The sequence below is a fragment of the Heptranchias perlo genome, chromosome 38 (genome assembly GCF_035084215.1).
Source record: "Heptranchias perlo isolate sHepPer1 chromosome 38, sHepPer1.hap1, whole genome shotgun sequence".
Classification (NCBI taxonomy): Eukaryota; Metazoa; Chordata; class Chondrichthyes; order Hexanchiformes; family Hexanchidae; genus Heptranchias; species Heptranchias perlo.
In genome coordinates this window covers 4,774,995-4,788,031 of record NC_090362.1, presented here as the reverse complement: position 1 = coordinate 4,788,031, position 13,037 = coordinate 4,774,995, and the positions used below count along the sequence as shown (strand labels likewise).

Genomic DNA, 13,037 nt, shown 5'->3' with positions numbered 1-13,037 from the left:
CTTGAAGCAAACCAGGGCCAGATTTTTATTTCCATGGGGTGGGGAGGGGGTGGGAGGGAGAGAGAAACAGTGGGTCAATAACCTACCCTTGTGGTTTTTCATCTTGGTTGGGGTGGTGAGGGAATAGAACAAATTTTCACTACACAGGGGAGGGGGTTGATTTAAAATTCAGGCGACCGAGGGCTGTTTCGGGTGATGGGGGTTGTAGAGGCGAGGCATGGGCTGTGGTGGGCCATGTCACTGAGCTGCAGAGCTCCTTGACGGCCCTGTAAATTGCTCACTTTTTTTCAATGAGTCCATTTTACTTTCCAGGTAGTAGGGGATAGATTTAAGTTATTGGTGGCACTGGAGAATCAAACTTTGAGGACCTCGGGAAGTATTGGGCCACCAATGACATTACAATGGACCACTGGGATAGGGTTTGACAGTTGCTTGATTTTCTTTTTGCTAAAGACTATTTCTCTTAACTACTGTTTTAAAATTAAAATGTGGCACTGTTATGGGGAGTGGGGAAAGCATCCTCTTGGCTGCAAGTCTAGAACAGCACCTCAAGTGAAGGAAGTTAAGAAGGGCTAATCTCAAAGTACAAAGTGATTGTGACTGGCAGCTGAAAACTGAGTAGTTGTGAAAAGGACACATATTTACATATCGGGTTACAGTTCTACTGCTGAGCCATTAGGGGGCCATTATACAATGCCAAGTCCTATTCTTGTCAGTTACTCCATTCAAGTGTCCGCAGCAAGCATTGTAGCCTTCATCCCTGTAGCTAGGGTTTCTCCACAGCGTTTATTGTCACTCCAACCTGAAGTATATGCTCTGGATTGTCCTTCATTTCAGTAAAGCAGCAGGAAGTCTTAACTGAGCTGCTGCAGGATGAGTCTGCATGATAGATTGACATCTTTAGTTCCAAGATGGTGCAAAGCCTGAACTTTAATACCCCAGGTATCCTTACCTTGGGTTCGAACCTTTTGTTCCAAATCTCTCAAAGATTACCATCCTTGCCCTTAGCCAGATTTATTCATGCCTCTTTCCTTTATGCATAAGCAACCAAAGAAGGTAGCGTTAAAGGGGTATACGAGTAGCTCAGTAGACATGAAAGGTCTCTCAACCATTATTCTAGATGGCTGAATTTTTGGGGTTATTGGACCTTTTCATAGAGATCAGCTCAGTTAAGGATAGTTTGTCATCAAATCTACTGGACAAATTTCTAATATCAGTGGGCACTGCTGTTCTTAGATATGGTTCAAGCCCTCCTCAAGGAGCAATCACTGTTAATTTTGCAAGGCCTTCTCCAGATGCCTCACCACAGTAATAGATGCAGTAGATCTAAGTGGATGGCATGTAGCCCAGGGAGTTTGGGTTAGCTGGCTGTGTATTTCACAATCTCACAGTAACTCCAGTCCAATGCCCTTTGTCTTTGGCAAACAGATGGGCAAATTGCTTGAGACACCATTAACAGAGCTTTCATGCTATCCTAGGAATGGCACCAAGGGGAAGAATAGCTTATGATGGGCTGTTCATTCGTCTATACTCTCAGGTGGGAATAACAGCAGCTCTAGTATGGGTTTGACCAAGTAGAAAGGTTTCCTAACTGGAAGCCATGATTAAGTTCACAGGAACCTCGATGCAAGCCACTTCAGACTCGTATTCAGCTGTTTGGCAGTGACTCCTGCCTTCCAGATAACAACAACAACAACATCTTGCACTTTTAAAGCACCTCCTAATGTAACAAAACATCCCAAGCTGCTGCCCAAGTTGGAGGGGTGGATGGGAGGAGTAGAAAGAATGCGTAACCAGCTAAGGGGTTGAATCCCTTGAGAAGTACAGGGGCGTAATAGCCAGTGGCTCTTTTCACCAGTGGAGGGTGGAACATGCAGCAGACCAGAGCCAGGGGTGTGGGGGGGCAAGTTGAGGTGTAAGGTTGGAGGAGATTGTAGTGATCAATGATATTTCTCCAGATCAAGAATGGAGCAGATTTTGCTTGCTTTACTTTGTGGTTGTCAAAAAATAAGGGAGATCCTGTCAGGTCTTATATCCCAGATGCTTAATTTTCAGGGTTGCAGCTACCAGTGCCAAATGTTCCCCTTCTGCCACCCTCCCACACTGCTGACAAAGAATCTGTCTATTGTTGTAGGCTATCTATGATTGCAGCACTTGTATCTCTCCCTATTGAAACAATTGGCTCATGAGAGTTCCCTGTTTACTGACAGTTCGGGCAGCCATTCAGCATGTTCTCAACGTATTCCAGGTGCACTGCTTCTTCACCAACAATGAAAAGTTCCATTTGGACTGAAAGTAGAACAGGTTTATTGACATTTTGTTTCAAATAGCCCTGGGGAAAGTCTTCCTGCTCCTATACTAGATGTCAGCCTTCCAAAGACCGATGTCCCCTGTAAATGAAGAGGGTGGGAAAAGTCCTATATTTTTTCATTCATCTTTATGGAACACACCACATAATGGTTATTCCCAATGGAATATTCTGTTCATCAACATTTTCATTAACTTGATATTTTTTCAAACATTTCTTAGGTACCAACCTAGTAAAACTCTTGCAGAAATATATCGTTGTGTTTACAAGGTCCGTAACAGGCTACTAGCATGTAAAAACATGGAACTTATCCAGACCCAGTCACCTTCCAATGAAAGAAGGGTAAGTTTATGAAACTGCTTTAAAAAATATACACAGTTTACATAAGGGTGGTTTAGATAATTTGAACAATCTTGTCAAGAGCTACAGTTACCTGAGTGGAACGAAGTATCGTATTTAGAATCATGGAGGTTTACAGCACACCAGATCATCTGGTCTATCTTGCCTGTGCTGGCTCTTTGCTAGAGCAATCCAAAACTAATCCCACTGCCCTATTCTCACCCATAGCCTTGTATGTTTCTTTGCTTCAAATATTTATCCAATTTTCTCTCAAAGGATGTAATGGTCTCTGCCTCAACCAGACATTTGGGCAAAGCATTCCATGCTCCAACAACCCTCTGTGTAAAGAAATTTCTCCTAACCTTTCTCCTCCCTCTGAGTAATTTTTAATTTGATAACCCTTCATAACTAACTCCCCAACTTAAGGAAACAGATTGTCCCTATTCACTACCTTGCACACTCTTAATTTTTAAAAAAACCTCTTAATCTGCTCTGCTACATTGGAAATAATTCCAGTATCTCAAAATTCTCCTCATACCTGTGGTATCTCATCCCTGACATCATCTACACTGAACAGTCTACATGGCTTTGTCCTTTCTATAATGGTGCACCCAACACTACACACAGTGCTCTAATTGTGACTAAACCAATGTTTTGTACAACTTCATTAATACTATTTTACTCTTGTACTCCAAGTCCCTGTTTGTAAAACCCAAAATACTATTGGCTTTTTTTTTTAAAGCTTAATTTACCTGCACTGCACTTCCATAGAATTATGTATTTCTGACATCAGTTATTTGCCCTACTTCACAGAACAAAATTGATCAATACTTCTTTTTGGACTCAAAACATGTTGGAGTAGGAAGCAGTCCTGAATGTATTCTAAAAGTGATACCCACTTTGACCACATCCATTACCTTTATTCCAGTGTATTTTAAGATAGTTAAAATCACCCAATATTATTGCCCTGTTACACTTGGATATCTCTGAACTATCCCTAGATCTTTACCTTGATTTCATATCCACTGTTCGGTGCTCTGTAATGCACACCAAGAACTGTACCATTTCCCTTCCTATTTCTTAACACTACTCATGTGGATTCTGTCTTAATGCAAACATCTTTACATTCTAGCAATGTGATAGGATCTTTCACTAACAATGCTACCCATTTTTTCTCCTCCTGAAAATGTTCTAACCAGTTCTGGTTCTGTCCAAACTGAAAGCACATCTCTGTTCTAGCTATTAGATCATATCCCTCCATAGGTATTAATGCTTTTAACTTTCCAAATTTGTTTTGAATGCTTTGTGCATTTGCATACATACCTCTCAATCTTGACTCCTATTTTTTTGGAATATTGATCCTTATTCTGTTTCCTGGTCTTCTCATTTCATTTTTAAATATTTCTTGCTCCTTCTACAACAATGTTTTTATTCATCATTACTTCATAGCTGTTTTTTCCTTTCCTTCTCACAGTATTTTCTCGCCATTTATTTCAGCTAAGCCTTCTGCTTCTCCAATAGCTTTTATTTTTCCAGCCTTCCCTCTCTAGTCTAAAACCTAGATTTCCCCCATCCACCTGCCATATTTAAATGCTCCTCCACTGCTCCGTTTATATGGGAGACATCAAGAATTTGGTGTCTGTCTTACTGCGTCCTTCATGTTTCAAAAATATATTTTTATGAAGAAAAGCCAGTGATGTAGAAGATCTTTCTATCTGTCTGTCTTGTGTATAGTATGTGTCGCACTTTAAATACAGAATGAAAAATCACCTGTCAAGTTTTCCTGATTGGCTCCATTAATCTCCTATAGCGTTGAGGAAAAGCTACCAGTCTGTTTCTCAAATAATTTTCCCAATTTCTTTGGCCATGTTGTTTTCTTATCCAGCCAACTAAATGGATCGAAGAATAATTCTTTTAATAAAAAAAATAGAATCTTGATTTCTAAAATAAGTAATGTAAAGTTCTACAAAGGTGAATAGACTTTTTCTCCCTACTCTGCCTTCAAGTTGTCAGAAAATCAAGACTCGTCAGATGCTGACCTTCAGGAGCGTTCTTTCACTCGTACCATTGACGAGGAAGCCGAAATGGAAGAACAGGCAGATAGAGATCGTGAAGAAGAGCATCCGGAACAAGAGGAGGAAGAGGAAGAAAGGGAACAAGAGGTCATGACTGCTGGAAGTAAGTAAATATTCCCTGAAATTAATTCATTTTGAGTATGACCTAAGTATAGCCAATGCTGCCTTGCACCATTAGTGAAGATGTTATTGCTATGCTGTGGCAATCTATGTGGCAGTCATTTCTTGTTTTAAGTATATACTGTATATGAAGGAGGAATTAATTCATTCAGTGAACTTTGTATTAGACATATTATTTAACTATGATTTAAGACTTGATTAATTCATCACTCGGGTTAGAAAAAGAAATTCCAAATGCTGGGAACTTGATGCCTGGCTGGAAATGGTAGGAATGTAGAAAACTCTTAGCATTTTACATGTACTGCACTAAATCCCTTAATTCCCAGAAACTGTTGTCAAAGGCCATCTCCAAACAAAGACCAGCAAACTGGAAGGCGATGTATATACTCCACAGTGACACATGACCGGTAGCAATCTTTTGGGCTCAGTCAGGGACATTTTTGTTAGGTGTGCAGCTACATCATGAGTTAAGCTTTAATTAGATCTATATTGAAGACGCCTGTAATACTGTTAGTTGGAGTAAACCTCACAAAGCACTACTGTTTAGATCTAATTGGTGCAGATGATCTTCACTGATAGTGGCTGCAGTATTGATTCTTGTGCAAAGGAATCCTCCCTCCTCATCCTGACTGGCACGACTTGAACAGCCTCCATTGGTGTGTGGAGGATGCTGAAAAAAATTATTACTTGTCTTGTAAGGTTGACTTCATTCTTGGACTAGATGTATTCTCCACATAGTGAGCTTTACTTTCTCCTCAGTCTTTTGCTAGGATCTTATTTGTCACCGTTTCTTTTTTGAGAGTCAGATCAAGGTGCACCATCTTCTCAAGCAGGACATGATGTTTATATAGTGAGGTAGCAGGAAGATTGTGTGGATTCTATTCTTAATCAGATGGGAAAAAATGCCATGTGTTTTTCTGTGGTTTGAAATTTGGCCTTTCCAGCAAGCTCACCAGAAGAATACCTCTTTTTGAAGAGCAAAGAAGAGCCTACAAAGCAAATTTGAGCCTCAGCAGTTTAAGGTCTTTTTTTCTTATCTTTGCAAGAATCCCAAATTTCTCTGCTGTTGAATGTTACTGTCTTAACCAACATAATCATAAACTATGTCGAGCATGTTACGGTATTTTGCATAATGCATAATATGCTATTTACTTTGGGGAAAAAATGAAAGCTTAATGATCATTTTCAACTCTCCCTCGTTGAGCATTTATTATGTATCAAAACAACACATGCTTAAAGTATTAGCAATGAAGCTCACTATTAACGAATTACTTCTGCACCCTCATCCCTTCTCATTAATAACAAATATAATTTGCTCCTGCCAGTTATCTCTGGTTGAACTTGTACATTATAACCTTATAACCAATCTTTATACTCCCTAGGTGTCAGTAATTTTAAAGATTGTAAATCCAATTTTTTTCCAAACTGCATTTAACATACAATTTTTGATAAATAGCAGTTGTTGAAGTCCTTCCATTTTTAGAAGATTGCAGTGTTAGCATTTTGCATTTTCACTTTCACTTTCAGGAGTGTTGTGACACATGTGATGCACTGCTCCTGTAGGGACTCATTGCCTGAACATGCAGGTCGAAGGTAGCCTGCCTTGTGCCAAATGCAGTGTAATTTCCATTATTGCCAATTTCCCATAAATAGTATATTGCTGATGCCATCAGAAATTTATTGGGATCATTTTTGGCTATGCTTCTGCTAGCTTTTAATGAGTGTTCTGTTTGTTTGTGTTTTGTGTTGCATGTTACAGAAATCTTTCAATGTTTCCTATCAGCCCGTGAAGTTGCTCGTAGTCGTGACCGCGAGAGAATGAGCAGCACGTCTGGAATTGGGAATGGAACAGTCGTCCGACTAGACGATCCACCTTCTCAGCTCCGGGAAGAACGGCGAGTCAGCACCGGACTTACAGAAGGACAGGACCTTTACACAGCAGCATGCAATTCTGTCATCCATCGCTGTGCATTGTTAATTCTAGGAGTCACCCCAGTCATACAAGAGTTGCACCAAAAAGATGAAGGGCAGATAGGACATGCTGTTTCTGGAGTTAATGATGGACTTGGTTTTATGACTAGGTTAGCAACCATTTTTTAAAGAATATAATCAAAATGCTTTCTTGAGGGCCAAAATTATAGGAGAAAAAGTAAATGACATACATTTGCAATTGTTGATTTAAAGTTACTAAATTATTTTGCATATTCATTGATGTGGAGTATTCTTTCACTTGTATGTTATGAGTTGTTAGCACAACAAAGTCTAGAAAACAAGAGATAACTTATCCCTGTAACCAGGATAAGTATTCTACTGAGTTGTAACTTAATCTTAGATGTATATTTTGCACTCTTCCTTAAAGCTGTAAGTTAGTGATGGCCTATGAGCAGACCCACAGTGCACAGCCAACCATTTAATTTGTGCTGACACTAACAAAACTACTACAATATTTTTTCCTCTTGTTCTTTGTACTATTTCTTCTTCCCTTTTTTTTCTTTCTTTTTATCTCCTCCCCTTGTACTCAACAAGGGTTCCTTCAGATTCTTGTCAGTATCAGCCACATTTCATGAAACATTATTGTATGTGCTCACAAATCTCCAACCAGTGCCTTTTAATTTAGTTTATTTCAGTGTTCGGATTAAACTTCTTTGTGGGCTATAGGAAGCTGTTCTTGTCCCTGACAATAATACACACTACCTTCCCCTTACTCGTGGCTTTGTTTTGTCTGGGTTCTTGAATGTTTTCTACAGTTGGTAAAGATAGAGCAGATCTGGTTTTAATCATCCAAACTAAATGTTGGACTTAAGTTAGTTGAAAAGTGCTGCTTTATGACTGTTTGTTTGTTTGTTTACAAGTAAATTGTTTAAACCGCCAGCTCATCTTTGGAAAAGAGAAGGTCTTGTGTTAAGGAGCCTGCTTCTGGAAACCTACCTCTAATTTGACTCTGATTTCAAAGCTTCAAGATCCAAGAATTCTTGCTTACTCTGCTGGTGAAGAGAGCAACACCAGCTGTAGTTGCTCGAGTGACCTTCACTACTACATCCCAACATGGCAAATTTCTTCACTGCTATCAATGCATTAGTGCACATATCCATGCAAGTTGCATTAATATGAAATTTTGAAATCCCAGAGTATTGGGTGAGACTGAGGATTCTTTAATTAGCCTCTGGTTTCATTTACTCCTCTTCCTCTTTTAGGGACGACAATGCAAATTGCTCACAGGCCCTACTTAACTGTACTCTGTTCCTGTTTGGGTTAATAAACCAAGGATTAGTTTAACTGGTTTTCCATCGGTGGAGTCTGTTGCCTGCTATCAGATGAAATTACTCATCTCAAGATTTCATTTTTGCACAATCCATTACCTCCAGATTTAGAAAAATCAAACCACTGCTAATAGGACACAATTTTTACTTTGAGGATACAAATGATTCCAGGGATGAAGGACTTCAGTTATGTGCATAGACTGGAGAAGCTGGGATTGTTCTCCTTAGAGCAGAGAAGGTTGAGAGGAGATTTGATAGATGTATTCAAAATCATGAATGGTCTGGACAGTGGAGATAGTGAAACTTTTCCCATTGGTGGAGGGGCCAAGAACCAGAAGACATAGATTTAAGGAGATTGACAAAAGAACCAAAGGTGACATGAGGAAAGAACTTTTTTACACAGTGAGTGGTTGTGATCTAGAATGCACTGCCTGACAGGGTGGTGGAGGCAGATTCAATCGTGAATTTCAAAAGGGAACTGGATAAGTATTTGAAGGGGAAAAAATTTGCAAGGCTACAGGGATAGGGCGGAGGAGTGGGACTGGCTGGATTGCTCTTGCAGAGAGATGGCAGACTCAACGGTCTGAATGGCCTCCTTCCGTGCTGTAACCATTCTATGATTCTATTCTATATGCAGGATTTTCCAGCTGCCTCTTGAAACGAGCATGCATTTTGCAGAATCTATTCTGCAGGAATTCTGACTATAGCTTCAGTTATCTGCTGATACCTGCAGTGCTGGGGTTCATACTGTCCTCAAGTGGATCTTAGGAGCAAGGTGACAACATGTAAGCAAGATGGAGGTAGCCTTCATGAGATTAAGGCAGTGGGTCACAAAGACTCTTGCAAGTTTTTTGTTTCAGTATCTAAACTTGTGCCCAGACCTTGGGACCTGCAGTAGGGGTTTGGAGAATGATGTTCTCCATTTGTTTATATTTCAGGTACATGATGATAGATGTACCCTCAAATGGAGAGAAAAATTAGATGGATCATGTCCCTATGTCTCAGCAGAGGCACGGGTCACATTAATCCTTCTGGTTTCTGAGATGTATCTTGGCTGCAGTTCAAACTTTACTTCTGTTTTCTCTTGGAATTGCTACACGTATCTTTCTGTTCCTGTTCTAATAGGAAAATTCCTGTGAGCTTCTCATTTCTGGACTCCTTGTTCTGCTAATAACCACATTTTAATTTCCCTAAATCATCCTTAAATTTTTTGTGGAGTTGATATAACTCTTGGATTGTCCAAGTAGATTTCCCCTCGTAGCCCTGATAGTAATGCACCCTTGCATGGATGGATACAAAAGAGCATCAGTGGCAAGAGCTACAAAAGAATCCTGACTGATTTGACTGGTATATTAGCATTTAGAGTTGTACACAATTTGACTGTCAATGTAGTTTTTCTGGCATGGGCTCCAGGGCAACATGGTCCTTGTCCAACCAACTAATACCACAATGGACAAACTTGTAAGTAGCAGGGAGCACGAGATTCTGCATAAGGATATCCTGTAAATGAACAATTCATGTAGAAGGTATGTGGTAACTGTAGAAGTGCTTGGTAACCTTGGTAGTGGTTATGGTACTGGACTAGCTAATCAGAGGTTGAGAGTCCACCATGGCAAGTTGCAAAAATGAATTCAATAAATGTGGCAGTTTGTGGTCTAGCACCAGAACAAATTGATTATAAAAGTTGTCAGCTTGTCAGAAGCGCCCGACTAGCTCACTATGTCCTTCAGGGAGGTATACTTGCCACCTTTATTTGGTCTGTCCTACATGTGAGTCCAATCCCACCTTATACAGTTGATTCTAAATACCTTCGGGGCAGCTAAGGAAGGGCAATAAATACTGCCTTGCCAGTGTTATCGACATCCCAGTTACTTTGCTCCATATTATGGAAATCCAACGCTCTTGCAATAGCTTATCTTTTTCTTCTAAGAGACCAAATTTTTGAGTGCATTTCCTCCATTCTTGCTGATTCCCAGAGTTCCAATGAAGCTTATTATGGGTAAGGCTGAAATGATACTGAGCATGATGATCCTAGTGCAATGACTTTCTGTCTTCATGGAGACTATGTTTTTCTTATTATTGCCAAAGGCTTTTTTGGCCCAGAAGCAAAGAAAGCTCTGGTATCCAGCCACAACATCCTGAGATTGAGGATCTGAATGCTGAATGGGACAGATTGGGATCACAGAGTTACCACCTTGGTTTTAAAACTATTTTGACTACTTATAAGCCAACCATGTAAAAGTTGTACGGGTGGAAGTGAGTTGGTCTTTGGACACAAGTCCTCCACTATCCATAGAAACTGATGGACAAAGGCATTGAAAGCTTTGTTCAGGGCATAATGTAGCCGTTACATCTCTCTTTTGTTTGCCTGCAGAAGATTGATCATTAGAGTTTTTATGAAGGAAGTTTGGCATATTGACCTAAATTTCCTGCCCATTCATAGTCAATGGGCAGGAAATTTAGCCTATAAAGCCTTTGCAGCTTGAAATCTGTGTCTGGTGCTCCACAAACCAGTGCAGCATTCCATTGACTTGACTGTACCTCAGACTACCATTCTGTAAAATGGCCTTCTCCCTTTGGACTCAATCAGAAAGGTTAATGGGTTTAAGATACTTCTTGCTGAACCCTCTTTACATAACTGACTTGAAGATAGGGTGGTCCCTCCCCCATCTACAAATATCTACCCAGTGAAGGTTTGAAATGTTGCCTATCCAAAACTACGATCTAAATGGAACTATGTGTATACATATATATCTAAACAGCACATTGTTTTTCTCTTACACTGAATAACTTGGAGAGTCTCTAGAACTTTGTATCTTATGGTTCTGGGACTCTGGGTTCTTTGTTTTCCAAACTGCTTAGTACAAATGTATTGACCTTTGCTTTGAGTTGGTTAGATAAGAGGTAAATTGTGTTTTGTAACTGCTTTCAATTCATACATTATCTTAAAGTATTTTAATGTAGAACTAATATTACAGTGTGTTCTAGACACTACAATAATAAAATGCTAAAATAAAGAGAACGCCTTATAATGTATTGATCAAATCAATTGACTTTAATCTTAGATTTTGGTGATTAAAATTTCACAAGAAATCTGTTACAAGTATCTAACTTAAAGCTTGTGGAGGACTTCCGTGATAATTGAATTTATTTGTCCTAGGAGTGAAAGCTTGACAGCAGAGAGCCATTCTGTACAATCAAATTCTACCTACAAATTGACTAAATCGAGAAGTGAATCGGACTTGTCTCAGCCTGAGTCCGACGAGGAAGGATATGCATTTGTGAGTATTTCAATCATAAAGGTTGCTTTAATAATAAATGGTAACTCTGGAGAGCTAATGGCTCTGTGGGCTAGTACCTGTGTTTGAATCCAACCAGACGGTTGGTTTGAGAAGTCTGACTTTCAGTTGTAAGGCTCTTACATGAAAGATGTTTGTACAGTTTTGAAGACACAAATGTATTAGTTCCATTCAAAGAAGCCAGGCTGGTCTGAGAAACAATAATATCTAGCTGCAGGAGGGGATGCCGTTTGTGGTTGGGGAAAGTCGTATTGTTGGAGCTAAGTGGCAAGACCCTTATTCTTCAATTTGGTGTATTTTACCTAACCCGGGAGTACATTTGATTTTGACACTAGGTGACCAAAATGATGAGGACAAAAAACTGTCTCCTCTTTTCCCCCTCCCCCATAAACAAGTAATTTTTTGTTTATATCCTGGTTCATTCATCAACAAATTGCCCCCTAACCTAATGGTTTCAAAGCATTCAGATCCTTGGTCACCATTCTGGTTCATTGTGGCATATTTTAATGGAGCTGTAATGACAATTAATTTACTGTAAGCTTTAGTTACCACACATGCTAATTGTGGGTTAAGGTGTATTGGTTTTCATGCACTTATTAGAGTAGGCACTAACTCTTTTGCCTGAAGTTTCTTTTCGGTGTAAACAGATGTAACACAAGCTGACCTCACGTTGACCTTTTGCCAAGGACTGATGGTGTAAGAGCCTGTACTTGCATTGTTCAGTGCAGAGTCCTGATGTTGGTCTCTAATCTCTGGGTGCAGGGATTTTAAATCCCACCTAATGTAGAATGAATTCTTCTGTTCAATCAGTTCTAACTATGTATAAAGATAGTGAACAATCTTTCTCAGCTGTTGGCAAGTAAATCTGCTTTTTGTGGGCTGTAATACTTCTGAAATATCCTTTGTGTTCCATCCCCAGCAAGTTATGGGATAAATTTGGGTTGATAATACTCTTGTGTGAAACCATTCAGGCAAACGTAGTTGAAACCTACAACCTAGATGGATAGGCGTTTCTGCCATTTTAGATAATTGCTGCTCATATCAAATATGTTCATACCAACACGTAGCAGTGTGAGATAATTGGTGATCCTCATTACCGTGGTGGTTTTTTTTTAAACCATGCATCCTTCCAATTATGGTAGATTGTAGACACCGGCATGGAGTTTCCGCTAGGGGCGCAATTGGCAAAATATGCCCAGAATGCACTGGACACTGCACCGGTTTTGCAGAGATGAAGTTATGCCTAAGTTTCCGTGCAAACTCGGTAGCATAAGCCTGAATGTAAAATCTCCCGTGAGTCAGCGCAATCACGCAGCGTAATCGATTCGTGACTGGGACAGGGCATTCTCCAGTATTACAGTGGAATAGGATTGCCAGGAATTGAGCTGTTCAACTGACTGATTTAATGCTCTTGCTCTTACTTTTGAATTGGCTTCAATTGACTGCAGGTCACTACTGTCTTCAATTAACTAATTACTGCAACAGAGCAGGACACACCTGTTGATTGGGAACTAAATATTCCAGGGCACATGATGTTTAGAAAAGACAGGCAGAATGGAAAAGGAGGGGGTGTAGCCTGATAATAAAGGATAACATAAGGACAGTGGTGAGAAAGGATCTTGGCTCGGAAGATCAG

The 13,037-nt window shown here is 39.8% G+C and overlaps 1 protein-coding gene across 7 annotated transcripts in view; it reads left to right on the top strand.

Moving 5' to 3' along the window:
* herc1 (HECT and RLD domain containing E3 ubiquitin protein ligase family member 1) overlaps positions 1-13,037 on the top strand; it is a 266,115-nt gene that overhangs the window by 139,173 nt on the left and 113,905 nt on the right. For 6 of the 7 annotated variants that reach the window (XM_067973317.1, XM_067973321.1, XM_067973318.1 and 3 more), the window contains exons 21-24: positions 2,530-2,650; positions 4,654-4,825; positions 6,602-6,923; positions 11,263-11,383. In XM_067973317.1, the coding sequence (XP_067829418.1) occupies positions 2,530-2,650; positions 4,654-4,825; positions 6,602-6,923; positions 11,263-11,383 (736 nt within the window). The remainder of the gene's footprint in view (positions 1-2,529; positions 2,651-4,653; positions 4,826-6,601; positions 6,924-11,262; positions 11,384-13,037) is intronic. The other variant, XM_067973320.1, reaches the window with a different exon arrangement.